The following is a 27,059-nucleotide window of genomic DNA, read 5'->3' on the forward strand; positions in this document are numbered from 1 at the left end:
TATTAACGACCTGGATGTGGGGGTAGAAGGGTGGGTTGGCAAGTTTGCAGATGACACAAAGGTTGGTGGTGTTGTAGATAGTGTAGAGGATTGTCGAAGATTGCAGAGAGACATTGATGGGATGCAGAAGTGGGCTGAGAAGTGGCAGATGGAGTTCAACCTGGAGAAGTATGAGGTAGTACACTTTGGAAGGACAAACTCCAAGGCAGAGTACAAAGTAAATGGCAGGATACTTGGTAGTGTGGAGGAGCAGAGGGATCTGGGGGTACATGTCCACAGGTCCCTGAAAGTTGCCTCACAGGTAGATAGGGTAGTTAAGAAAGCTTATGGGGTGTTAGCTTTCATAAGTCGAGGGATAGAGTTTAAGAGACGCGATGTAATGATGCAGCTCTATAAAACTCTGGTTAGGCCACACTTGGAGTACTGTGTCCAATTCTGGTCGCCTCACTATAGGAAGGATGTGGAAGCATTGGAAAGGGTACAGAGGAGATTTACCAGGATGCTGCCTGGTTTAGAGAGTATGGATTATAATCAGAGATTAAGGGAGCTAGGGCTTTACCCTTTGGAGAGAAGGAGGATGAGAAGACACATGATTGAGGTGTACAAGATATTAAGAGGAATAGACAGAGTGGACAGCCAGCGCCTCTTCCCCAGGGCACCACTGCTCAGTACAAGAGGACATGGCTTTAAGGTAAGGGGAGGGAAGTTCAAGGGGGATATTGGAGGAAGGTTTTTTACTCAGAGAGTGGTTGGTGCGTGGAATGCACTGCCTGAGTCAGTGGTGGAGGCAGATACACTGGTGAAGTTTAAGAGACTACTAGACAGGTATATGGAGGAATTTAAGGTGGGGGGTTATATGGGAGGCAGGGTTTGAGGGTCGGCACAACATTGTGGGCCAAAGGGCCTGTAATGTGCTGTACTATTCTATGTTCTATGTTCAAACCCATTCCCCCGTTTTCTACCCAAATCCCCATCCACCATTCTCTACCCAAACCCCCTCCCCATTCTCTACCCAAACCCCCTTCCCCCACTCTCTACCCAAACCCCCTCCCCATTCTCTGCCCAAATCCCCATCCCCCACTCTCTACCCAAACCCACTCCCCATTCTCTGCCCAAATCCCCATCCACCATTCTCTACCCAAACCCCCTCCCCATTCTCTACCCAAACCCCCTTCCCCCACTCTCTGCCCAAACCCCCTCCCCATTCTGTACCCAAACCCGCTCTCCGTTCTCTGCCCAAACATCCTCCCCTTTCTGTACCCAAACCCCTCCCCCACTCTCTGCCCAAACCCCCTCCCCACTCTCTGCCCAAACCCCCTCCCCCCACTCTCTGCCCAAACCCCCTCCCCACTCTCTGCCCAAACCCCCTCCCCCCACTCTCTGCCCAAACCCCCTCCCCACTCTCTGCCCAAACCCCCTCCCCATTCTGTACCCAAACCCCTCCCCCACTCTCTGCCCAAACCCCCTCCCCCCACTCTCTGCCCAACTCTCTGTTCCACATGGTAGGCTTATTCAGAAAGTCAGAAGGCATGGGATTCAGGGAAGTTTGGCCAGGTGGATTCAGAATTGGCTTGCCTGCAGAAGGCAGAGGGCCGTGGTGGAGGGAGTACATTCAGATTGGAGGGTTGTGACTAGTGGTGTCCCACAAGGATCTGTTCTGGGACCTCTACTTTTCGTGACTTTTATTAACGACCTGGATGTGGGGGTAGAAGGGTGGGTTGGCAAGTTTGCAGATGACACAAAGGTTGGTGGTGTTGTAGATAGTGTAGAGGATTGTCGAAGATTGCAGAGAGACATTGATGGGATGCAGAAGTGGGCTGAGAAGTGGCAGATGGAGTTCAACCTGGAGAAGTGTGAGGTAGTACACTTTGGAAGGACAAACTCCAAGGCAGAGTACAAAGTAAATGGCAGGATACTTGGTAGTGTGGAGGAGCAGAGGGATCTGGGGGTACATGTCCACAGGTCCCTGAAAGTTGCCTCACAGGTAGATAGGGTAGTTAAGAAAGCTTATGGGGTGTTAGCTTTCATAAGTCGAGGGATAGAGTTTAAGAGACACGATGTAATGATGCAACTCTATAAAACTATAGTTAGGCCACACTTGGAGTACTGTGTCCAATTCTGGTCGCCTCACTATAGGAAGGATGTGGAAGCATTGGAAAGGGTACAGAGGAGATTTACCAGGATGCTGCCTGGTTTAGAGAGTATGGATTATAATCAGAGATTAAGGGAGCTAGGGCTTTACCCTTTGGAGAGAAGGAGGATGAGAAGACACATGATTGAGGTGTACAAGATATTAAGAGGAATAGACAGAGTGGACAGCCAGCGCCTCTTCCCCAGGGCACCACTGCTCAGTACAAGAGGACATGGCTTTAAGGTAAGCGGTGGGAAGTTCAAGGGGGATATTGGAGGAAGGTTTTTTACTCAGAGAGTGGTTGGTGCGTGGAATGCACTGCCTGAGTCAGTGGTGGAGGCAGATACACTAGTGAAATTTAAGAGACTACTAGACAGGTATATGGAGGAATTTAAGGTGGGGGGTTATATGGGAGGCAGGGTTTGAGAGTCGGCACAACATTGTGGGCCAAAGGGCCTGTAATGTGCTGCACTATTCTATGTTCTATGTTCAAACCCATTCCCCCGTTTTCTACCCAAATCCCCATCCACCATTCTCTACCCAAACCCCCTCCCCATTCTCTACCCAAACCCCCTTCCCCCACTCTCTACCCAAACCCCCTCCCCATTCTCTGCCCAAATCCCCATCCACCATTCTCTACCCAAACCCCCTTCCCCCACTCTCTGCCCAAACCCCCTCCCCATTCTGTACCCAAACCCCCTTCCCCCACTCTCTGCCCAAACCCCCTCCCCATTCTGTACCCAAACCTGCTCCCCGTTCTCTGCCCAAATCCCCATCCCCCACTCTCTACCCAACCCCCCCTCCCTATTTTCTGTCCAAACCCCCTCCCCATTCTGTACCCAAACCCGCTCCCCGTTCTCTGCCCAAACCCGCTCCCCGTTCTCTGCCCAAATCCCCATCCCCCACTCTCTACCCAAACCCCCCTCCCTATTTTCTGTCCAGACCCCCTTCCCCGATTCTCTGCCCAAACCCCCTCCCCGTTCTCTGCCCAAATCCCCCTCCCCATTCTGTCCAACCCCTTTTCCCCCACTCTTTGCCCAATACTCATTTCCTTACTCTCTGCTTGATGACCCCCCCAGCCTTTGTGGCCCATCCTCTGCCCAAACCACCATTCTCTTGCTCTCTGCCTGACCCCCCCCATCTGCTCGTTCTCAGTCCCACCCTGCTGTCTATCTGCAAACTCCTCATTCTGCTGTGTGTGCGTGGCCTGCCCGCGCCCACAACAATCAGCCTGACAAGGTAACGTAGGAGAACTAAACTTTGAACCTGCACAACCTGAGGGTGAGCCCCAACTTGGAATTATAGTCACACAGCACAGAGCCTGGTCTTCCCGCTCACTATCTTCATGCTGATACTGTGTACCCGTCTGCACTATTCCCGTTTCCCACGTCTTCTTCTGCAGTGTGTCCTTGTCATAGCTCAGAAACTGAGCTCTAATGCAGAGAGGAACCTGCCAGCTGACATCACCCAGATATTGGCCATGGCTAACTTTACCCACAACCACAAAGTTCAGATTTGATCAGTACCAAATGCTCTTTCACATTTAAGCAGAAAACATATGAATGGGGATCAGGAGAAGGCCGTTCAGCCCATCAAACCTGTCCTGCCATTCAATCTGATTGCAGCTGTTCCATTCTTATTCACCCTTGCTAGCCTTACATCCCCTTGCTTATCAATCCACCTCGGCCTTAAAAATATTTAAAAACTGCACTTTGTGGGGGGAAAAGTCACAGAGATTTGTGTCTCTCAAGAAAAGAAATTTAATCTCATTTGTGCCTGAAATGGGCAAACCCTTACTTTCAATCTGCAATCCTCTTACTAGTGCTTTCCCACCATGGAACAGCCTCTTCACATCTTCTTTACAGAGTTTTACATAGATTTGGTTTCCATGACACAAATATTAAAACTATACAGACAATATATGACAACCCTACTGCTAGGATTAAAATCAATGGATATTTATTGAATAGTTTTACCCTAGAAAGGGGCACGAGACAGGGTTGTGCATGGCCACCGCTACTCTTCACATTATATCTGGAACCATTAGCTCAATGCATCAGACAAAATGAAGATATCAGGGGAATTACTATTAAAGGGACAGAGCATAAATTGGCCTGTTACGCGGATAACATTTTGATCTGTCTAGGGCAACCAACATACTCTTCACCGAAATTGATGCAATCCTTTGAACAATATGGTCAATTATCAGGTTACAAGATCAACATAGATAAAACCCAATTACTTTCATATTACTGTAGCCCACCAAGAGAAATAGAAAGTTGATACCCCTGGGCATGGCAAACAGAGTCTTTCAAATATTTGGGCATCATTATGCCAAAAGACTTAGCAAAATTATCAGAATGCAATTATCAGCCTATATATAAAAAATTAAGGAAGATATAACAAGATGGAACCTAATTCCTTTTTTCAGTCTCAGTTCAAGGATTGAGTCTATTAAAATGAATATACTGCCCAGACTGTTATATCTATTTCAGACCCTATCAATAGAGATTAATCAAAATCAATTGAATGAATGGAAAAAATGTTATCAAGATATATTCTGCAAGGTAAAAGGCCTAGAATTCATATCAAAACTTTGCAATTAGGAAATGGGGGGATGGGGCCTACCTTCTCTTAGAGATTATTATTTTGGAGCACAGTTGAGAGCTGTGATATGTTGGTGCAACCCATCATATGACGCTCAATGGAAAAACATTGAGGAAGGGATATTTCCCATCCCCATACAGGCAATTTCGGCTGATAACAACCTACAAACTTACATAAATACTATTGATAACCCATGGGTGAAATTGACTCTTAAAATATGGAAAACTACTATAAAAGAATATAATCTAGAGGGAGATATTGCAATTCTTAAATGGTGTGCATATGACTCGGATTTTACACCAAATAAACTGGATGCTAGATTTAAGGACTGGACAGCTAAAGGAATAACAGTTCTTTGCAATATAATGAAAGAAGGAACACTGTTCAGTTTTGAAATGCTTGAAGAGAAACACTTATTAGAAAAACAAAACTTTTATCGGTATTTACAGATGCGACAGTTTGTTAATAGGAGGGTTAAAAATGTAACCAAGGCAAGTACGTGTTTGATAGAGCTGTTTAGAAAAGCATATAATTCAGATAACGATAGTAGAATCATTTCAAGTGTGTATAAAGGTTTGTCAAATCTTAAAACACATTCGACTTCATACATTAAAACAAAATGGGAGAAGGAAGGAGGGATAATTATATCTGAGGAAGAATGGACAATAATATGGAGGTATCAATGGAAGTGTACCAGTTCACAGAAATAGAGGGAGCTTGGATGGAAAAACTTGATAAGATATTTTATTGCACCCTCTCAGAAATCCCATTTTGAATGTAACCTCCCTGTTTGCTGGAGAAATTGTGGAAATCAAAATGCAAACTATTATATTTCCTGGGACTGCCCTGTTATCAAAGACTATTGGAGGGGGATACACAATGCCCTACAAGACATCTTTAAATGTGAAATACCCTTAGAGAGCAAGACCATATATTTTGGATATATACCTCAAGAATGGTTGAAAAGAGATAAATATTTAATGAATATACTGTTGGTGGCTGGTAAAAAGACTCTTACTAGGAAATGGTTATCACAGGAGAGCCCAAATTTAAACGCATGGATGGAAATTACAATGGACGTTTACAAAATGGAGAAGATAACAGCATCTGTTAATCATAAGTTGGAACAATTTGATTCATACTGGGAAAATTGTTTAACTATATAATGCCTCATAGGCCTGATTTTATTCTCACAGATCAATGAATATGTTGTACAAAAAATCACTCCCTACTTGTACATAGTTTTTTTCCTTTTGCTTGTCTTTTCTTTCCACTTTTCTATAAGTGTATACCTCAGATAAATACTTTGTGGAGATTTGTGATATATATCATTATATGATATATATGTACAATGTCTGAAATACATCTTATGGAAATGTTTGTCTGATGATGATGATAAATTACAAAAATAAGGAACAGCCCCTTCACATCCACTCCTGTGGAGCTTAGTTGTGAGATCACACACTCCAGATAGGGTCTCGTCCACGTTCCATGTACAATATCTGAGAAGACAGAGCCTCCTTTAAATGCCCCATCTAAAGTGTAGCAGCTGATGATTTCCTAAAATCGTTCCGCACAAAAATGGCCCCCGTGGCTCACCTCACCTATGCTAATCCCATTTGCATGCATTAAGCCTTTCCCATCCAAGTACTTGGTCAAAAAATGCCTTTTAAACATTGTAATTACGTTTGACTTCCCCGCTGGCAGCTCACGCCATATAAACAGTCATAGAGCTAAACAACATAGGAACAGTCCCTTCAGACCAACTCATTCATGCAACCAAGCTGTCTTCTGGACTTGCATCTGCTTCAGACCCTGTCAACTCCTCAAATCTCTTTAAATCGTGATCACACCACTTCCCCTGCCACGTTGTTAATCTATCACTCGCTTCCATATGAAAACATGTCCTCAGGTCTCCTTTAAACTTCTCCCTCTCTGTTTAAACCAAAGCTCTCTAGTTTTAGACTCCACTGGCCTGGCAAACAAAACTAAAAGTCTGCCTTACCTATGCCCTCATGACTATGTAAAACCTCTATAAGGCCACCCCTCAACCTCCTTCGCTCCAGAAAACAGCAGTCCCAGTCTACCCAATCTCTCCTTAGCCCAACATACTGGGCAATGTTCCGATGAATGTCCTCTGACTCTGTTGTTACCACACCCTTCCTGTAATGTAGTGACCCGAACTGTGGACAAAACCCCAAGTGCGACCTAACCAAACTTTTGTACTGATACAACACGGCATTGAAGTTCATAAACATGGAAATCCAAGTAACACACACAAAGTGCTGGAGGAACTCGGCAGATCTATGCAAAAGAGTTAAGCGTCGACCTTTCAGGCTGAAGCCCTTCTTCAGGGCCATTTACGTAATGCCTCAGTCCAAGCATACCAACTGGCTCGTTCACTACCGGTGTCTACATTTGGAGATGGGCATTCAGCCAGAGTGGCACAGTGAACAGAGCTCGGGTGCTGTCTGCGAGGAGTCCACACGTCCTCTGCAGACTTCCCTCCGGTGCTTTGGCTTCCTCCCACAGCCCGAAGGTGGGATAACTGGCCGCTGTTAGTGTCTGTGAGTGGTAGGAGAGCTGATGAGAATGTGGGGAGAATAAAAGCTTGGGATGAATATCAGTACAGAGATGACGATCAGAGCGCAGCAAGGGACCTACTTCCCTCACGTCGGCAAAAGCACTGAATGTGAAATCGGCATCAGACTCAATAATAAGACTCTCGTTTAGTTTTAAGGCTGCTTGTCAACAACTTTTCTCAGCCCAGATCCCTGCCTTCCTACCAATGCCACCGTCTCTCACTTCCCAAGCTGAGGAACAGTAAGGTGCAATCAGAACCAGCAAAGGAGAGAAAGGAAAGCAGGTGATGGGTAAGATGGAGACACGAGAGACTGTGAATCCTGGAATTACATGTTGCTTCAGTTAACAGGTAGATTACCCTCCAACCATGGCAGGTCTCCCACCTCATCGTCTTGTTTTCCAAGACCCATCGCAGGATACTCACGCCAGATCCTGAAGGAAGGGTGAAAGGTCACACTGTGTAGCATGGAGAGCCAGCACGGTAGAGGCCGGTGCACTGAGTTCTACTTCCCCCTGGACATCCCCTGCCTGCAAGTTAAACAGAGAATAATCTCTCAGGAATACAAGGTTTCCATAATGTTTGCAAGGAACAGTGGAACATATAAACAGCTCACAATGTATGCCAAACTAATTATACCGGTAATTAAATGCCTAACTAAATGACTCCCCTTTGCCTACACAATGCCTATACCTCTTCATTCATGTGCTATCTAAAAGCATCCTCCCTCGGGTTAAATTCAAAGAGTTACCCAGTGAAGTTGAACACGGGAATGTCCCGGGTAAGGGACACACCGCTTTTCATGTTCCAGTTTCATTGCTTCATTGAGAAGCCATTCTTCCAGCCTCTCTGGGTCACGCACTGTAATGTCCCACCACATCGCTGCTTGAAATGTATTTATTCAGGTTGAGACCAACAGATATTGCCCATCTCTCAGGGTCCTTAGAGATGAAAGAATGCAGACACCCTCTCTCAAATTCTCTAGCTTGGAGGGCTTTGGAGCCTCAAGCCATTCAGAACAGGTTTCTGAATATTTAGGTCATCGGGGGATAGCAAAGTTAAGCTTATTGTCATATTCACAAGTACATGTGTAAATGAAAAGCTTTATTGCAACAGCATCACAACTACAAAGCACCAGACACACAACATTCAGAAGAAAAACACAAATTATACAAGAAAGAACACAACTGAAACAAGAAAAGACAAAGACCAGTGTGTGATCTCTGTGGTTATAGTGTCACAGTGCAGGAAAACAAGCAGAAGATCAGCCACAATCTTGCAGGTTCAAAGTCATATCATTCATGTCTTGTGCGCCAATAGGCGCCGCTGGCCATGTCCAATGGGTGTGTGTGTGATGTGTGTGCGCACACGTGATGTATGTGTGCATGCGTCAAGTGTGTGTGTACGTGTGATATGTGCATGTGTGTGTGTGTGTGAGAGTGTGTCTGTGATGTGTGTGTGTGTGTGTGAGTGTGTGTGTGTCTGTGATGTGTGTGTGATGTGTGTGTGTGTGTCTGTGATGTGTGTGTGCGTGCATCAAGTGTGTGTGTATGTGTGATATGTGCATGTGTGTGTGTGCAATGTGTGTGCATGTGTGTGAGAGTGTGTCTGTGATGTGTGTGTGAGTGTGTCTGTGATGTGTGTGTGTGTATCTGTGATGTGTGTGTGTGTGAGTGTGTCTGTGATGTGTGTGTGTGAGTGTGTCTGTGATGTGAGTGTGTGTGAGTGTGTCTGTGATGTGTGTGTGTGAGTGTGTCTGTGATGTGAGTGTGTGTGTGTGTGTCTGTGATGTGTGTGTGTGTGAGTGTGTCTGTGATGTGTGTGTGTGAGTGTGTCTGTGATGTGTGTGTGAGTGTCTGTGTGTGTCTGTGATGTGTGTGTGTGTGTGTGTGTGTGTGTGTGTGTGTGTGTGTGTGTGTGTGTGTGTGTGTGTGTGTGTGTGTGTGTGTGTGTGTGTGTGTGTAGTCATACATGTGTACGATCTGTATGGAGCAATGAGATAATTTACAGAACCGATCAACATCCCATCACGTTTAACAATCAAGCCAAAGGTAAAACCTACTGAGCATGTCCCATATGTTTGGTTTTAATTTAATTTCAGATTCAAGTTCAAGTTTATTGAGTGTACATATATACAACCAAATGAAACACCATTCTTCCAGACCATGGTGCAGCCACACAACACATATCAGATACGGCACAAAAACCCTGCATCAGGATTCAGCCCAAAATGTTGACGGTTTACTCCTTTCCATAGATGCTGCCTGGCCTGCTAAGTTGCTCCAGCATTTCATGTGTGTTGCTTGGATTTCCAACATCTGGCGATTTTCTTTTGTTTGTGACAGGTAAACTGTGAACAGCTCGCTGTCCTACTGATGAGACTCGGTGTTGGCGGGGTATTCATTAGTCTCTCAGCCTGTTTGCCAGTCTGGCAGTCCTAGTCCTAATGCCCCTGTGCCTCCTTCCTGATAGCAGTGGGTCAAAGAGATTGTGGGAAGGATGGCAGGAATTCTCAACAAAGCTCTGGGTCCTGCCACTTCCAGCAAATGTCACAAATTAAGTGTGTGAGACCCAATGATCCTCTTAGCAGCTCTTACTGTCTTCTGTAGGGTATTTCTGTACCACACCGTGGTGCAGGCAGTCAGGACAGTGTGCCTGTAGAAAGTGGTTCTGGGGGCCTGGCATGCCTCCATCTCCTCAGAGGTTGTGCCTTCTTCAGCAATGCAGAGGTGTGCAGGTCCATGTTAAATCATCTGTTATATACACACCTGGGAACTTAGTGCTCCTCATTCTCCCGAATCAGAATCAGGTTTAATATCACTAGCATGCGTCATTAAATTTGATAACTCTACGGCATCAGTACAAGGCAGTACATGATAATATAGGGAAGAGGAACTGTGAATCACAGTAAATATCATATAGATAGCTAGAAATTTATATATATACACACACACACACACACACACACACACACACACACACACACACACACACACACACACACACACACACACACACACACACACACACACACACACATAAATAAACAAAAATCTATGTATATATTAAATAAGTAGTGCAAAAACAGAAATAAAAAAGTAGTGAGGTAGTGTTCCTGGGTTCAATGTCCATTCAGAAATCTGATGGCAGAGGGGAAGAAGCTGTTCCTGAATCGTTGAGTGTGTGCCTTCAGACTCTGTACCTCCTTCCTATGGTAACAACGAGAAACATAGAAACATAGAAAATAGGTGCAGGAGTAGGCCATTCGGCCCTTCAAGCCTGCACCACCATTCAGTATGATCATGGCTGATCATCCAACTCAGAACCCTGTACCTGCTTTCTCTCCATACCCTCTGATCCCTTTAGTCACAAGGGCCATATCTAACTTCCTCTTAAATATAGCCAATGAACCGGCCTCAACTGTTTCCTGTGGCAGAGAATTCCACAGATTCACCACTCTCTGTGTGAAGAAGTTTTTCCTCAGGAGAGTGCTTGTCCTGGATTGTGGGTCTATAAAGATGGATGCCGCCTTTTTGAGGCAACACTCCTTGAAGGTGATTTGGATACTACAGAAACCAGTCCCCATGATGGAGCTGACTATTTTACAAATCTCTGCAATAATCTTCAATTCTGTGCAGTAGCCAGCAGCCCCCATACCAGACGACGATGCAGCCAGTTACAACGCGCTCCATGGTACATCTGTAGAAATCAGCCAGTGTTTTAGGTGATACTTGCCCTCTCTCCTCTCTGACCCATGCTCCCCCCGACCCACGCATCTCCCCACCTGACCCACACACACACCCCCTCCCAACTTACACCCCCCCACCTGACCCACACACACACCCCCTCCCAACTTACACCCCCCCGCCTGACCCACACACCCACTGCCTTACCCACACACTCTCACCACCTGACCCACACACCCACCCCCTGACCCTCATATTGCCCCCCGCCCCATAACCTCCGACCCACTTCCTCCCCTGCCTGACCCACACTCTCAAGGTTTTTAGCAGGTTGGGCAGGCTCCGTTGACTGCTCGTTTTCATGGACGCTGCTCGACCTGCTGAGTTCCTCCAGCTTGTTTGTACGTGTTGATTTGACCCCAGCATCTGCAGTGTACTTTGTGTTTGCTCTCAAGGTCTTTACCTGCTTTTTCAGCCGATCAAACTGCACAAACTGTTGCAGCAGGCCTCGATGAATTCGAAAGACAGGCTCCTGTCTGCTCAAGGTGGTGTCCCTCTGTGGAGAGAAACATGGTGAAAGTCCTCCTCCACTCCCTCCCCGTGTCCCTCGCCTCCCACCCCATGTGAGAACCCTGCCCCTTCCAGTCCACCCTCACCTCCCACCCCATGTGAGAACCCTGCCCCTTCCAGTCCACCCTTGGACCTCCCACCCCATGTGAGAACCCTGCCCCTTCCAGTCCACCCTTGGACCTCCCACCCCATGTGAGAACCCTGCCCCTTCCAGTCCACCCTTGGACCTCCCACCCCATGTGAGAACCCTGCCCCTTCCAGTCCACCCTTGGACCTCCCACCCCATGTGAGAACCCTGCCCCTTCCAGTCCACCCTCACCTCCCACCCCATGTGAGAACCCTGCCCCTTCCAGTCCACCCTTGGACCTCCCACCCCATGTGAGAACCCTGCCCCTTCCAGTCCACCCTTGGACCTCCCACCCCATGTGAGAACCCTGCCCCTTCCTGTCCACCCTTGGACCTCCCACCCCATGTGAGAACCCTGCCCCTTCCAGTCCACCCTTGGACCTCCCACCCCATGTGAGAACCCTGCCCCTTCCAGTCCACCCTCACCTCCCACCCCATGTGAGAACCCTGCCCCTTCCAGTCCACCCTTGGACCTCCCACCCCATGTGAGAACCCTGCCCCTTCCAGTCCACCCTCACCTCCCACCCCATGTGAGAACCCTGCCCCTTCCAGTCCACCCTTGGACCTCCCACCCCATGTGAGAACCCTGCCCCTTCCTGTCCACCCTTGGACCTCCCACCCCATGTGAGAACCCTGCCCCTTCCAGTCCACCCTCACCTCCCACCCCATGTGAGAACCCTGCCCCTTCCAGTCCACCCTTGGACCTCCCACCCCATGTGAGAACCCTGCCCCTTCCAGTCCACCCTCACCTCCCACCCCATGTGAGAACCCTGCCCTTTCCAGTCCACCCTCACCTCCCACCCCATGTGAGAACCCTGCCCCTTCCAGTCCACCCTTGGACCTCCCACCCCATGTGAGAACCCTGTCCCTTCCAGTCCACCCTCACCTCCCACCCCATGTGAGAACCCTGCCCCTTCCAGTCCACCCTTGGACCTCCCACCCCATGTGAGAACCCTGCCCCTTCCAGTCCACCCTCACCTCCCACCCCATGTGAGAACCCTGCCCCTTCCTGTCCACCCTTGGACCTCCCACCCCATGTGAGAACCCTGCCCCTTCCAGTCCACCCTTGGACCTCCCACCCCATGTGAGAACCCTGCCCCTTCCAGTCCACCCTTGGACCTCCCACCCCATGTGAGAACCCTGCCCCTGACCGGGCCTGTACCTGCTCGTGGATGATCTTCAGCTGGAGGTGACACTTGCCCCGATCAGGATAGGTCTCAGTACAAGGTTCCAGAGTGTACCATTTATCTTCAGGAGTGTAGGGCAGATCCTGCAGGAGAGCACAGGGTAAATGATGACGTCTCCGAGCATCGAATCAGCTCCAAACCCAGCCCCTCCTCCTCAGTTCCCCTTCCCCACCCTCACAGGCCCCAACCAGAGCAGCTCTGAGGCACACGTCCCCAACTCCAGGTGCTGGTTTGTTGGTGTCCGGCATTACTGTTCCTCATTACACAGTGCACATAGAAACCACCAAGTAAACAATAACAGGATGCAGAATGAAGTACACAGCAGAAACAGAGGATGTTCAGTGTGGGTAGAGAATAAGGTGCAAGATCATAGTGAGGTTGATTGTGAGGCCAAGAGTCAAGAAAATTGTGGCCGAGATGTTGGTTTCGGGAGGTCACCAAGATCCCACTGGAAGGTACTGGGACAAATGAACACTTGATCAGCAAAGATCGATTTATCACTGCAGGCATGGGTGTAAAGCAAGGAGCCTCAGAGCTCCTACTGGAGAGGCTTTCAACAGAGGCTTCCGATTGCATTTGGGACCCAGCGGTGCTGAGCTGTGAGATCAGTCGATGACATGACCTAGACTTGTTTGTTCTTTTTTAGTTCATAGGGATGGTTCTAGGGACAGAGAGGGGAGTTAGGGAGTCAAGTTACAGTTAGGAACAGGGATGTTGGGAAGTTAGAGGTCAGGCTGGAGTCCACAGCCCCACTCTGTGCTTTAAAAGCGAGCGGCGTGGATGGGTGATGAAGGGCATCTTGAGCCCAAGCCTCCACTCCATGGTCATAGGGCAGTGGGGTGACCGGGTGACGAAGGACATCGGTGGCTGTCCCAGGTCAGTGAGTCTCGGGATTGAATGTCCATATGACAAGGGTCAGCTGAGAGTACCAAGTCCCGTTATCAACTCTAGTCCAAGGGTTAATACCAAAGATTAAAGCCAAAATGTTGATCGGCTATATGGATGTTGAAGCCTGGGGAAGGAAGGCTTGAAGACCTGTCCTGTACTAGGGTTGGAGGACTGTCCGTGTGTGTGGGAGTGGAAGGAAGGGCTGGAATGGGCTTGTTCTGTTGATTTTGTTGTCCTGTCTTGTTCTGCCAAACACTATGGGTATTCTATGCCTGCACCGTAACATGTGGCAATACTTACAGGATACACACCCATAAGTCTGTTGGTTGCTAGCACAAACAACCCATTTCGCTGTATACATGTAATAAAGAAATTCATCAGAGTCTTGGGATTAGAAATCTGGAGGAAGCTGACCGTTTCTATTAAACTGATACAATCACAGCAACACACAAAGTGCTGGAGGAACTCAGCAGGTCAGGCAGCATCTATGGAGATGCATAAACAGTTGGTGATTCAGGCCAAGACCCCTCTTCGGGACTGGAAAGGACGGAAGATGATGCCAGAATAAGAAGATGTGGGGAGTGAAAGAAGGATGCCCAGAAGGTGATAGATGAAGCCAGGTGGGTTGGAAAAATAAAGGGTTGGAGAGGGAGGAATCTGATAGGAAAGGAGAGTGGACCATAGGAGAAAGGGGAAGAGGATGGACGCCAGGGGAAGGTGACGGGCAGCTGAGAATAGGTAAGAGCTCAGAATAGGGATTAGAAGAGGGGAGAGGGAGGGTATCTTGTTTTACCGGAAGGAGAAATCAATGTTCATGCCATTAGGCTGGGAATACCCAGACGGAATATAATGTGTTGCTCCTCAGTACCTTCTCACCAGCACCTTAAACCTGTGTCCTCTTTTGGCAACCATTTCAGCCCTGGGAAAAATCCTCTATCCACACGATCAATGCCTCTCATCATCTTATACAACTCTATCAGGTCACTTCTCATCCTCCATCGCTCCAAGGAGAAAAGGCCGAGTTCACTCAACCTATTCTCATAAGGGATGCTCCCCAATCCAGGCAACATCCTTGTAAATCTCCTCCGCACCCTTTCTATGGTTTCCATATCCTTCCTGTAGTGAGGCGACCAGAACTGAGCACAGTACTCAAAGTGGGGTCTGACCAGGGTCCTATATAGCTGCAACATTACTTCTAGGCTCCTAAATTCAATTCCATGATTGATGAAGGCCAATTCACCGTATGCCTTCTTAACCAGAGTCAACCTGCGCAGCTGCTTTGAGCGTCCAATGGACTCCGACCCCAAGATCCCTCTGATCCTCCACACCGCCAAGAGTCTTACCATTAATACTATATTCTGCCATCACATTTGACCTACCAAAATGAACCACTTCACACTTATCTGGGTTGAACTCCATCTGCCACTTCTCAGCCCAGTTTTGCATCCTATCAATGTCCCGCTGTAACCTCTGACAGCCCTCCACACTATCCACAACACCTCCAACCTTTGTGTCATCAGCAAAAGCTATCCCTCCACTTTCTTATCCAGGTCATTTATAAAAATCACGAAGTGTAAGGGTCCCAGAACAGATCCCTGAGGCACTCCACTGGTCACCGACCTCCATGCAGAATATGACCCGTCTACAACCACTCTTTGCCTTCTGTGGGCAAGCCAATTCTGGATCCACAAAGCAATGTCCCCTTGGATCCCATGCCTCCTTACTTTCTCAATAAGCCTTGCATGGGGTACCTTATCAAATGCCTTGCTGAAATCTATATACACCACATCTTCTGCTCTTTCTTCCTCAATGTGTTTAGTTACATCCTCAAAAAATTCAATCAGGCTCATAAGGCACAACTTGCCCTTGACAAAGCCATGCTGACTACTCCTAATCATATTATACCTGTCCAAATGTTTATAAATCCTGCCTCTCAGGATCTTCTCCATCAACTTACCAACCACTGAAATAAGACTCACTGGTCTATAATTTCCTGGGCTATCTCTACTCTCTTTCTTGAATACTGGAACAACATCTGCAACCCTCCAATCCTCCAGAACCTCTCCCGTCCCCATTGATGGTGCAAAGATCATCACCAGAGGCTCAGCAATCTCCTCCCTTGCCTCCCACAGTAGCCTGGGGTACATTTCGTCCGGTCCCAGCAACTTATCCAACTTGATGCTTTCCAAAAGCTCCAGCACATCCTCTTTCTTAATATCTACATGCTCAAGCTTTTCAGTCTGCTGCAAGTCATCACTACAATCACTAAGATCCTTTTCCATAGTGAATACTGAAGTAAAGTATTCATTAAGTACCTCTGCTATTTCCTCTGGTTCCATACACACTTTTCCACTGTCACATTTGATAGGTCCTATTCTTTCGCATCTTATCCTCTTGCTCTTCACATACTTGTAGAATGCCTTGGGGTTTTCCTTAATTCTGTCTGCCAAGGCCTTCTCATGGCCCCTTCTGGCTCTCCTAATTTCCTTCTTAAGCTCCTTCCTCGTAGCCTTATAATCTTCTAGATCACTAACATTACCTAGCTCTCTGAACCTTTTGTAAGCTTTTCTTTTCTTCTTGACCAGATTTATTACAGCCTTTGTACACCACAGTTCCTGTACCCTACCATAACTTCCCTGTCTCATTGGAACGTACCTATACAGAACCCTACACAAATATCCCCTGAATATTTGCCACATTTCTTCCATACATTTCCCTGAGAACATCTGTTTCCAGTTTAAGCTTCCAATTTCCTGCCTGATAGCCTCATAATTCCCCATACTCCAGTTAAACACTTCTGTAACTTGTCTGTTCCTATCTCTCTCCAATGCGATTGTAAAGGTGGCAGAATTATAATCACTATCTCCAAAATGCTCTCCCACTGAGAGATCTGACACCTGACCAGGTTCATTTCCCAATACCAAATCAAGTACAGCCTCTCCTCTTGTAGGCTTATCTACATAGTGTCAAGAAACCTTCCTGAACACACCTAACAAACTCCACCACATCTAAACTCCTCGCTCCAGGGAGAAGCCAATCAATATTTGGGAAATTAAAACCTCCAATCACGACAACACTGTTGTTATAACAACACACACAAAATGCTGGTGGAACACAGCAGGCCAGGCAGCATCTATAAGGAAAAGCACTGTCGATGTTTCGGGCCGAGACCCTTCGTCAGGACTAACTGAAAGGAAAGATACTAAGAGATTTGAAAGTAGTGGAGGGAGGGGGAAATACGAAATTATAGGAGAAGACCAGAGGGGGTGGGATGAAGCTAAGAGCTGGAAAGGTGATTGGTGAAAGTGATACAGAGCTGGTGAAGGGAGAGGATTATGGGACGGGAGGCCTCGGGAGAAAGGGAAGGGAAGGGGGGAGCACCAGAGGGAAATGGAGAACAGCCAGAGTGATGGGCAGAGAGAGAGGAAAAAAACAAACAACTAAATATGTCAGGGATGGGGTAAGAAGGGGAGGAGGGGCATTAACGGAAGTTAGAGAAGTCAATGTTCATGCCATCAGGTTGGAGGCTACCCAGCCAGTATATAAGGTGTTGTTCCTCCAACCTGAGTGTGGCTTCATCTTGACAGTAGATGAGGCCATGGATAGACATATCAGAATGGGAATGGGACGTGGAATTAAAATGTGTGGCCACTGGGAGATCCTGCTTTCTCTGGCGGACCGAGCATAGGTGTTCAGCAAAACGGTCTCCCAGTCTGCATCGGGTCTCACCAATATATAAAAGGCCACACTGGGAACACCGGACGCAGTATACCACACCAGCTGACTCACAGGTGAAGTGTCACCTCACCTGGAAGGACTGTCTGGGGCCCTGAATGGTGGTGAGGGAGGAAGTGTAAGGGCAGGTGTAGCACTTGTTCTGTTTACAAGGATAAGTGCCAGGAGGGAGATCGGTGGGAAGGGATGGGGGGGACGAGTGGACAAGGGAGTCGCGTAGGGAGTGATCCCTGCGGAAAGCAGAAGTGGGGGGGAGGGAAAGATGTGTTTGGTAGTGGGATCCCGTTGGAGGTGGCGGAAGTTACGGAGAATTATACGTTGGACCTGGAGGCTGGTGGGGTGGCAGGTGAGAACAAGGGGAACCCTATCCCGAGTGGGGTGGCGGGCGGATGGGGTGAGGGCAGTTGTGCGGGAAATGGGAGAGGTGCATTTGAGAGCAGAGTTGTTAGTGGAGGAAGGGAAGCCTCTTTGTTTAAAAAAGGAAGACATCTCCTTCGTCCTGGAATGAAAAGCCTCATCCTGAGAGCAGATGCGGCAGAGACGGAGCAATTGTGAGAAGGGGATAGCATTTTTGCAAGAGATAGGGTGGGAAGAGGAATAGTCCAGGTAGCTGTGAGAGTCTGTAGGCTTAAAGTAGATATCAGTAGATAAGCCGTCTCCAGAGATGGAGACAGAAAGATCAAGAAAGGGGAGGGAGGTGTCGGAAATGGACCAGGTTGGAATTGGTTCGAAAGGAGTGAGGTTGGAATTGGATTTCTTTATTGCTAATTGCCGACGGGACATCAACCGTCTTGACTTCACCACACCCTTTTCCAATTCCAACCTCACTCCTTCCGAACGCTCTGTTCTCCGCTCCCTCCGCACCAATCCCAATCTCACTATAAAACCCGCTGATAAGGGGGGAGCTGTTGTTGGCTGGTGTACTGACCTCTACCTGGCCGAGGCACAGCGACAACTCTCTGATACCTCCTCTTATTTACCCCTTGATCGTGACCCCACTAATGAGCACCAGGCCACTGTCTCCTATACCATCACCAACCTTATCAGCTCTGGGGATCTCCCATCCACTGCCACCAACCTCATAGTCCCCACACCCCGCACTTCCTGTTTCTACCCAAGATCCACAAATCTGCCTGTCCAGGTAGACCCATTGTCTCAGCTTGCTCCTGCCCCACCGAACTCATTTCTACATACCTTGACACTGTTTTATCCCCCCTTGTTCAATCTCTTCCCACCTATGTTTGTGACACCTCTCACGCTTTGAATTTTTTCAATGATTTTAAGTTCCCTGGCCCCCACCGCCTTATTTTCACCATGGACGTCCATTCACTATATACCTCCATCCCCCACCGAGATGGTCTTGAAGCTCTTCGCTTCTTTTTGGATTCCAGACCTAACCAATTCCCCTCTACCACCACTCTCCTCCGTCTAGCGGAATTAGTTATTACTCTCAATAATTTCTCCTTTGGCTCCTCCCACTTCCTCCAAACCAAGGGTGTAGCCATGGGCACCCACATGGGTCCCAGTTATGCCTGCCTTTTTGTTGGCTTTGTGGAACAGTCCATGTTCCAAGTCTATATGGGTATCCGTCCCCCTCTTTTCCTTCGCTACATCGATGACTGCATTGGCGCTGCCTCCTGCACGCATGCTGAGCTCGTTGACTTCATTAACTTTGCCTCCAACTTTCACCCTGCCCTCAAATTTACCTGGTCCATTTCCGACACCTCCCTCCCCTTTCTTGATCTTTCTGTCTCCATCTCTGGAGACGGCTTATCTACTGATATCTACTTTAAGCCTACAGACTCTCACAGCTACCTGGACTATTCCTCTTCCCACCCTATCTCTTGCAAAAATGCTATCCCCTTCTCACAATTCCTCCGTCTCCGCCACATCTGCTCTCAGGATGAGGCTTTCCATTCCAGGACGAAGGAGATGTCTTCCTTTTTTAAACAAAAGGGCTTCCCTTCCACCATCAACTCGGCTCTCAAACGCATCTCTCCCATTTCCCGCACATCTGCCCTCACCCCATCCGCCCGCCACCCCACTCGGGGTAGGGTTCCCCCTGTCCTCACCTACCACCCCACCAGCCTCTGGATCCGACGTACAATTCTCCGTAACTTCCACCACCTCCAACGGGATCCCACTACCAAGAACATCTTTCCCTCCCCCCACCTTTCTGCTTTCCACAGGGTTCGCTCCCTACGCGACTCCCTTGTCCACTCGTCCCCCCCATCCCTTCCCACCGATCTCCCTCCTGGCACTTATCCTTGTAAGTGGAACAAGTGCTACACCTGCCCTTACACTTCCTCCCTCACCACCATTCAGGGCCCCAGACAGTCCTTCCAGGTGAGGTGACACTTCACCTGTGAGTCTGCTGGTGTGGTATACTGCGTCCGGTGCTCCTGGTGTGGCCTTTTATATATTGGCGAGACCCGACGCAGACTGGGAGACCGTTTTGCTGAACACCTACGCTCGGTCCGCCAGAAAAAGCAGGATCTCCCAGTGGCCACACATTTTAATTCCACATCCCATTCCCATTCTGATATGTCTATCCATGGCCTCCTCTACTGTCAAGATGAAGCCACACTCAGGTTGGAGGAACAACATTTTATATACCGGCTGGGTAGCCTCCAACCTGATGACATGAACATTGACTTCTCTAACTTCTGTTAATGCCCCTACTCCCCTTCTTACCCCATCCCTGACAATATTTAGTTGTTTGTTTTTTTCCTCTCTCTCTGCCCATCACTCTGCCTGTTCTCCATCTCTCTCTGGTGCTCCCCCCCCCCTTTCTTTCTCCTGAGGCCTCCCGTCCCATGATCCTTTCCCTTCTCCAGCTCTGTATCACTTTCGCCAATCACCTTTCCAGCTCTTAGCTTCATCCCACCCCCTCTGGTCTTCTCCTATCATTTTGCATTTCCCCCTCCCTCCACTACTTTAAAATCTCTTAGTATCTCTCCTTTCAGTTAGTCCTGATGAAGGGTGTAAGCCCGAAACGTTGACAGTGCTTCTCTTTATAGATGCTGCCTGGCCTGCTGTGTTCTACCAGCATTTTGTGTGTGTTGTTTAAATTTCCAGCAACTGCAGATTTCCTCATGTTAATTCTGTTATTATTACACCTTTCCAGGATCTGTTTCCCCAACTGCTTCTCGATATCCCTGTAACTATTGGGCGGCCTATAAAAAACACCCAGTAAAGTTATTGACCCCTTCCTGTTCCTAAACTCCACCCACAGAGACTCTGTAGAGAATCCCTCCATGGTGTCCACCTTTTCTGCAGCTGTGACACTATCTCTGATCAACAGTGCCACGCCCCCACCTCTTTTGCCTCCCTCCCTGTCCTTTCTGAAACATCTAAAACCCGGCACTTGAAGTAACCATTCCTGTCCCTGAGCCAGCCAAGTCTCTGTAATGGCCACAACATCATAGCTCCAAGTGCTGATCCACACTCTAAGCTCATCTGCTTTGTTCACAACACTCCTTGCATTAAAATCCTGTATATATATCACACCCCCCCCCCCCCCCCCGGTCTGAGCACGTCCATTCTGTATCACCTGCCTATGCTCTCTCTCACACTGTCTAGGCCAGGCATGGGCAAACTACGGCCCGCGGGCCATATGCGGCCCGTTAAGCTTTTTAATCCGGCCCGCAGAACTTGATGAAATTATATTAATAAACCTTGTTAACACCTCAGATCCATCCTGAGAATTGCCACAACAAAACTAAATCCAGACTTTGATGCGCTAGCTAAAAAGGGAGACCAACAACACTGTTCCCACTGAAATTAAAAATAAGTTTCTTTGTTGTGTTATGTAAAAAATGCAGTTGAAAATATTTTTTTCAATAAGCCTTACATGTTACATGTCATTTCTGTTAAGTGATGGACATGAGTAGTGCGCAGGTGCACGTACGTTCACAAAATAAAAAATGCGCTCCAGATCAAATAACGCGCTCCGCATACTGGCGCGCTGTCACTGTTCTGTCCTTGTGCTGGTCGTTGTTGAGTTTTGGCACAGGGGACAATTGAATAAGAAGGAGCAGGACAAGTAGACCTGCATCTCCTACCGTTTTTGAAATAAAGACAGTCAGGAGGAGAGTGATGATGATAATATCTTGAAGGATAACAGAATTTTTAGTGCTTTAAAATAATAACTGTTACTATTAAAAAAAGCTGTATTTTATTCATTTAATTTTCAGTGTTTTAAAAGTCATTTCAATAAATAGCTAAATACCATGGGACTTCAAAGACAGATATTTTGTTGTAATGCATTTGTTCATTTTCAATTGAAATTAAAGCACATGTTTTCTACATATCCCATGATATTTTATTTTCTCTTATGAGGTGTATTACCAAAACACTCCATCCATCTGCTCCTGGTCCGGCCCCCCTGTCAAATTTTAGAACCCTTTGTGGCCCACAAGTCAAAAAGTTTGCCCACCCCTGGTCTACAAGCTTTCTCTATTTGTGAGCTAACCTCCTCTTCCCCAGTCTCTTTAGTTCGGTTCCCACACCCCAACAATTCTAGTTTAAACTCTCCCCAGTAGCCATAGCAAACCTCCCCACCAGGATATTGGACCCCTAAAAAACCCATCCTTTTTGTACAGGTCACACCTGCCCCAAAAGAGGTCCCAATGATCCAGAAATCTGAATCCCTGCCCCCTGCTCCAATCCCTCAGCCACACATTTATCCTCCATCTCATTCTATTCCTATTCTCACTGTCACGTGGCACAGGCAGTAATCCCGAGATTACTACCTTTGCAGTCCAGCTTCTCAACTCCCTAACTCCCTGTAGTCTGTTTTCAGGACCTCTTCCCATTTCCTACCTATGTCATTGGTACCAATATGTACCACAACCTCTGTCTGTTCTCCCTCCCACAGCAGGATATTGACGTGATCCGAAACATCCCGGACCCTGGCAAACTACCATCCGAGTTTCTTTCCTGCGTCCACAGAATCGCCTGTCTGACCCCCTGACTACAGAGTCCCCTATCACTACTGCCTTCCTCTTCCTTTCCCTACCCTTCTGAACCACAGGGTCAGACTCTGTGCCAGAGGCACGGCCACTGCCGCTTCCCCCAGGTAGGCTGTCCTCCCCACCCCCAACAGTACTCAAACAGGAGTACTTATTGTCAAGGGGTACAGCCACAGGGGTACTCTCTAGTACCTGACTCTTCCCCTTCCCTCTCCTGACTGTGACCCACCTATCTGTCTCCCAAGGCCCTGGTGTGACCACCTGCCTGTAACTCCTCTCTATCACCTCCTCACTCTCCCTGACCAGACGAAGGTCATTGAGTTGCATCTCCAGTTCCCTAACTCGGTCCCTCAGGAGCTGCAGCTCGACACATCGGGTGCAGATATGGCCGTCCGGGAGACTGGGAGACTCCAGGACCCCCCACATCTGACACTGAGCACAGAAAACTGGCCTCACACACATACTTCCTACCTCGCCTCGTCCCGGTACTACCTAAACCCGTTGAGCCAGAGCCCTCTCACTCCAATTGTGGCCAGACCAGGTCTGGATGGCAGATTTTCTCTCCTGAAGACTAATGGTGAACTAGATGGGCTCTAGAAACAACCGAGTAGTTTAGTGGTCACAATTACTAATGACTAGTTTCTTTGGTTAAATTTCAGATTATTAAGCGAAATTCCATGGAAGACGTGGTGGGGTCTGAAATGGATGATTCACCTTGCAGGTTGTTCAAGTAATTTAACACCGTTCCACCACCTCTAAAACACACAGTTCCTTCTGTTATTACCATACCTGGATACTGGCTGGCTCATAACAGTTGTAAAGAGGAAATATAAGCAGTCGTCCTGAAGAAGTATATTAACAGTTACAAAGTAGAGCATTCGCATTGCAACTCCTTCCCTCACCAGCACTCCAGCAATTCACTAACATTTTTTTCCAGAGCAGCTTCCAGATCTTTCAGCATTCCCCCTGGAAAGACGAGAACCGCAGGCACAGCTGCCAGACCCAAACTATAATAACTTGAAAATACTTTGCCATTCCTGCACTATTCCCAGATTAGGACTGGGCAGCGACCTCACCTGAAGGATTGGAGCAGTTTGAGGAGGTTTCTCTCCACTCACCTCGGCAGGGATTGAAAATAAACACTGCACCCTGCATCAGACGATCAGAGAGGATAATTGTCTCACCTGTAGCTTAATGACCACATTTCCCAGAAAATCATCCTGCTCGTGCTTCCGAGCTGCCTTCTTCACATCTTTGAAGAGCCTGCAAGGTGAATCATAGTTGGGTTCAGCAGCGAGAACCATTGGACACTGAGAAGTTAGTCAGTTCAAACACCTGAAACGCCTGGAGGGTGTGAATGGGGAAGGTGGAAATGGTGACACTGAAACTGGTTCTCAATAAGAGGCAAAAAGCAAGGGATTAGTGGATCAGGGATAATAAAAAGTTGTGTAGTTTGGTAATATGGAGCATGGGGTGGGGGAGAAGGTCAGGTTGGTATTTGGGTGATATAGAAAGCACTGACGGAGTGAGGAAGGAGGAGTTGGACGTGGGCATGGGAATTAGGAAGAGTTCAAACAGAAGTGGATGAGCATTGGGAATTAGAAACAGACAATGTCAATGATCTTGAATATGAGGAGTTCTTTGAATGGACAAAAAGTAAATTCCCTAAGATCCAAGGAGAAGAGGTACACAGGATCCAAACTTAACTCAGTTACTGGAAGTGAGGGACAATGGTTGAACAGTGTTTTAGTGAAGGAAAAACGATTACTAATATTCATCGATAGGCATGTACTCAATCTTTTGACTTCAGCAATACTTGTTAATTAATCTAGACATTCATTTCAGGGGCTTGCATATGATATAAAAATTGGCCAGGTGGTTGACTGTGAGTAGGAACGTTTTGGACTACAGGGAGCTATCATTGACTTGAGCAGAAAACCAGCGAAAGTAATTTAATCCAGAGAAGTGTAAGGTAATGCATTTGGGAAATGCAGGACAGCAGAGGGCAGATAATGAGCTGTGCGAGGTCTACTGATCTTTAAAAGCCACAAGAAACATCAATGTAACAAGACACGCAGGGTGTTAACTGTGATGTAGAATATATACACAGCATTGGTTACATCAGCTTGAGCACGACAGACAGGTCTGGTCAATGAAAGATGGGATTGCATAGAAGAGAGTGCGGAGGAGACTGATAATTATTTACTTCAGTTTACTGAACCTTCCGTCCTCCCACTTATTTCCCTGTGAGTCATTCTCTCTCTCACACCCTCCTCCAAATCATTCTCCCGCCCAACTCCTGCAATTACCAATTAACCAACTAATCCATGCAGCTTTGGGAGGTGGGTGGAAACCGGAGCTTCTGGGGAAACCCACAGTTGCAGTATGAACTTACAAACGCTGCCCGCGTTGCTGAGTTCCTCCAGCGTGTTGTACGCGTTGCTTTGACCACAGCATCTGCAGTGTACTTTGTGTATAAACTTCCACACAGTCAGCGCTGGGTCTCCTGCAGCGTGTTGTACGCGTTGCTTTGACCACAGCATCTGCAGTGTACTTTGTGTATAAACTTCCACACAGTCAGCACTGGGTCTCCTGCAGCCGGCCTACCTGCGTCACCACGTCACACTTAAAAGCCTCTTTCTCATTTGGTGAGAATCAAAACCTGGCAAGCAAGAGTCCAGCACACAACCAACGATGTTTCAGAGCGGACAGCTGTAACCATGACCAAGAGTTACATAAACTGGGATTGGGATAGAGGGGCTGCTGTTAAGGTACATAAATATGCAGGATCGATTTTGCAGAGGGCAGAGACTAAATAAGGTAATAAATGCAGTCACCCCACCCCCACCCCCACCATCATCATCATATTTAACCAGTCCGGTATATGTTTTGGAAGAGCAACAATTTGATGTATGGCTCAGTGCCGGAAGGTGGATTAGTTTCAGTAACTCTTCTTCAACCAGCACAGATTTGATGGGACAAATGGCCTCCTTCTGAGTTGTACATCCTCTGGGATGCCAAGATTCATTCGTATCCCAAAAAGGGGGCAATGGATATGGAGCTAATGTCAGTGAAACTACGGCCGAGTCTGTTAGGAGAATGTGGAGTGGTATTAATATTCTGGCTGTGGTGTATCTGTCAGTCTCTGTCACCAGGTAAATATGGTGTATCTGTCAGACTCTTGTCTGAACGAGTCATGCACACAGCAGGACGTAACACCCATTACCTCTTCAGCCCGTGGATCCCGTGGATTTCAGCCAGGCGCACATTGGCAGATTCATCGTCATCCAGGTCCCTGAGAACAATCAGAACATTATCCGCCAAAGCATCTGCTACAGCCCGTTCAATTCAGCTTAGCCACCACAGTAACAGGCTGCTCTTACACAATGCCACCCAGCCGAGCAGCCCTGCCCTGCTCTACTACCCCATTTGATACAGGTCTATGGAGGGGCTGCATTATTACAAGGGTATAGAGAAAGGGAGATGACTTTTAGGTTGATGCTCGGCCATGGGTACAGAGTGAGACAGTGGGATGCATAAAAGACTGTGGTGGAAGAGTAGCAATGGGTTCAGTTTAGTGTTAATACAAGGCTACTAGGACACAGTGCCCTAAGGGTTTTGATTTACATATGTTAAGGGTGGGGAGCAGGAGAGAAACTATGGATCAGTTGAGGCTGACACAGATTGTGGGGAGAAAGTGGGATGGTGGGATTAATTTTGGATAAATAGAATAACACAGAAAGAATGGGGTAATGAGAGATTTGTCTGCACTTAAGTGCCATTACAAAGAAAGCACAGCATCAGCATCTCCTATACTTTCTTAGGAGTCTGTGAAGATTTGGCATGTCATCCAAAACTTTAACAAATTTCTAAAGCAGCATCCATCATCAGGGATCCCCAACACCCAGACCATGCTCTCTTCTCACTGCCACCATCAGGAGCCTCAGGACTCACACCACCAGGTTCAGGAACAGTTACTAGCCCTCATACTCTTGAACCAGTGGAGATAACTTCACTCACCCCATCACTGAATTGTTCCCACAGCCTATGGACTCACTTTGAAGAACTCTTCATCTCATGTTCTCCATATCTATAGCTTATTTATTATGATTATTATTTTTTTTCTTTCTCTTTCTTTTTCTATTTGCACAGTTTGTTTTTCTTTTGCACATCAGTTGTTTGTCCATCCCGTTGAATGTGGTCTTACATAGATTCTACTGTGTTACTTGCAGTTACTGTGATCACCCACAGGAAAATGGATCTCAGGGTGGTACAATATGGATACTGTGATCGCCCACAGGAAACTGGATCTCAGGGTGGGACAGTATGGATACTGTGATCGCCCACAGGAAAATGGATCTCAGGGTGGGACAGTATGGATACTGTGATCGCCCAGAGGAAAATGGATCTCAAGGTGGTACAGTATGGATACTGTGATCGCCCACAGGAAAATGGATCTCAGGGTGGGACAGTATGGATACTGTGATCGCCCACAGGAAACTGGATCTCAGGGTGGGACAGTATGGATACTGTGATCGCCCACAGGAAAATGGATCTCAGGGTGGGACAGTATGGATA

The 27,059-nt window shown here is 47.5% G+C and overlaps 1 protein-coding gene across 3 annotated transcripts in view; it reads right to left on the reverse strand.

Annotated features, from left to right (window-relative positions):
- The window catches only part of unc13d (unc-13 homolog D (C. elegans)), a 242,203-nt gene that overhangs the window by 76,872 nt on the left and 138,272 nt on the right, over nucleotides 1-27,059 (reverse strand). For all 3 annotated transcript variants that reach the window (XM_073026706.1, XM_073026705.1, XM_073026707.1), the window contains exons 8-12: nucleotides 25,708-25,776; nucleotides 23,666-23,744; nucleotides 12,861-12,968; nucleotides 11,466-11,558; nucleotides 7,746-7,849 (exon numbers count right to left, since the gene is read on the reverse strand). In XM_073026706.1, coding sequence (XP_072882807.1) covers nucleotides 7,746-7,849; nucleotides 11,466-11,558; nucleotides 12,861-12,968; nucleotides 23,666-23,744; nucleotides 25,708-25,776 — 453 coding nt within the window. The remainder of the gene's footprint in view (nucleotides 1-7,745; nucleotides 7,850-11,465; nucleotides 11,559-12,860; nucleotides 12,969-23,665; nucleotides 23,745-25,707; nucleotides 25,777-27,059) is intronic.

Source organism: Hemitrygon akajei, chromosome 22 (assembly GCF_048418815.1).
Source record: "Hemitrygon akajei chromosome 22, sHemAka1.3, whole genome shotgun sequence".
Taxonomy (NCBI): domain Eukaryota; kingdom Metazoa; phylum Chordata; class Chondrichthyes; order Myliobatiformes; family Dasyatidae; genus Hemitrygon; species Hemitrygon akajei.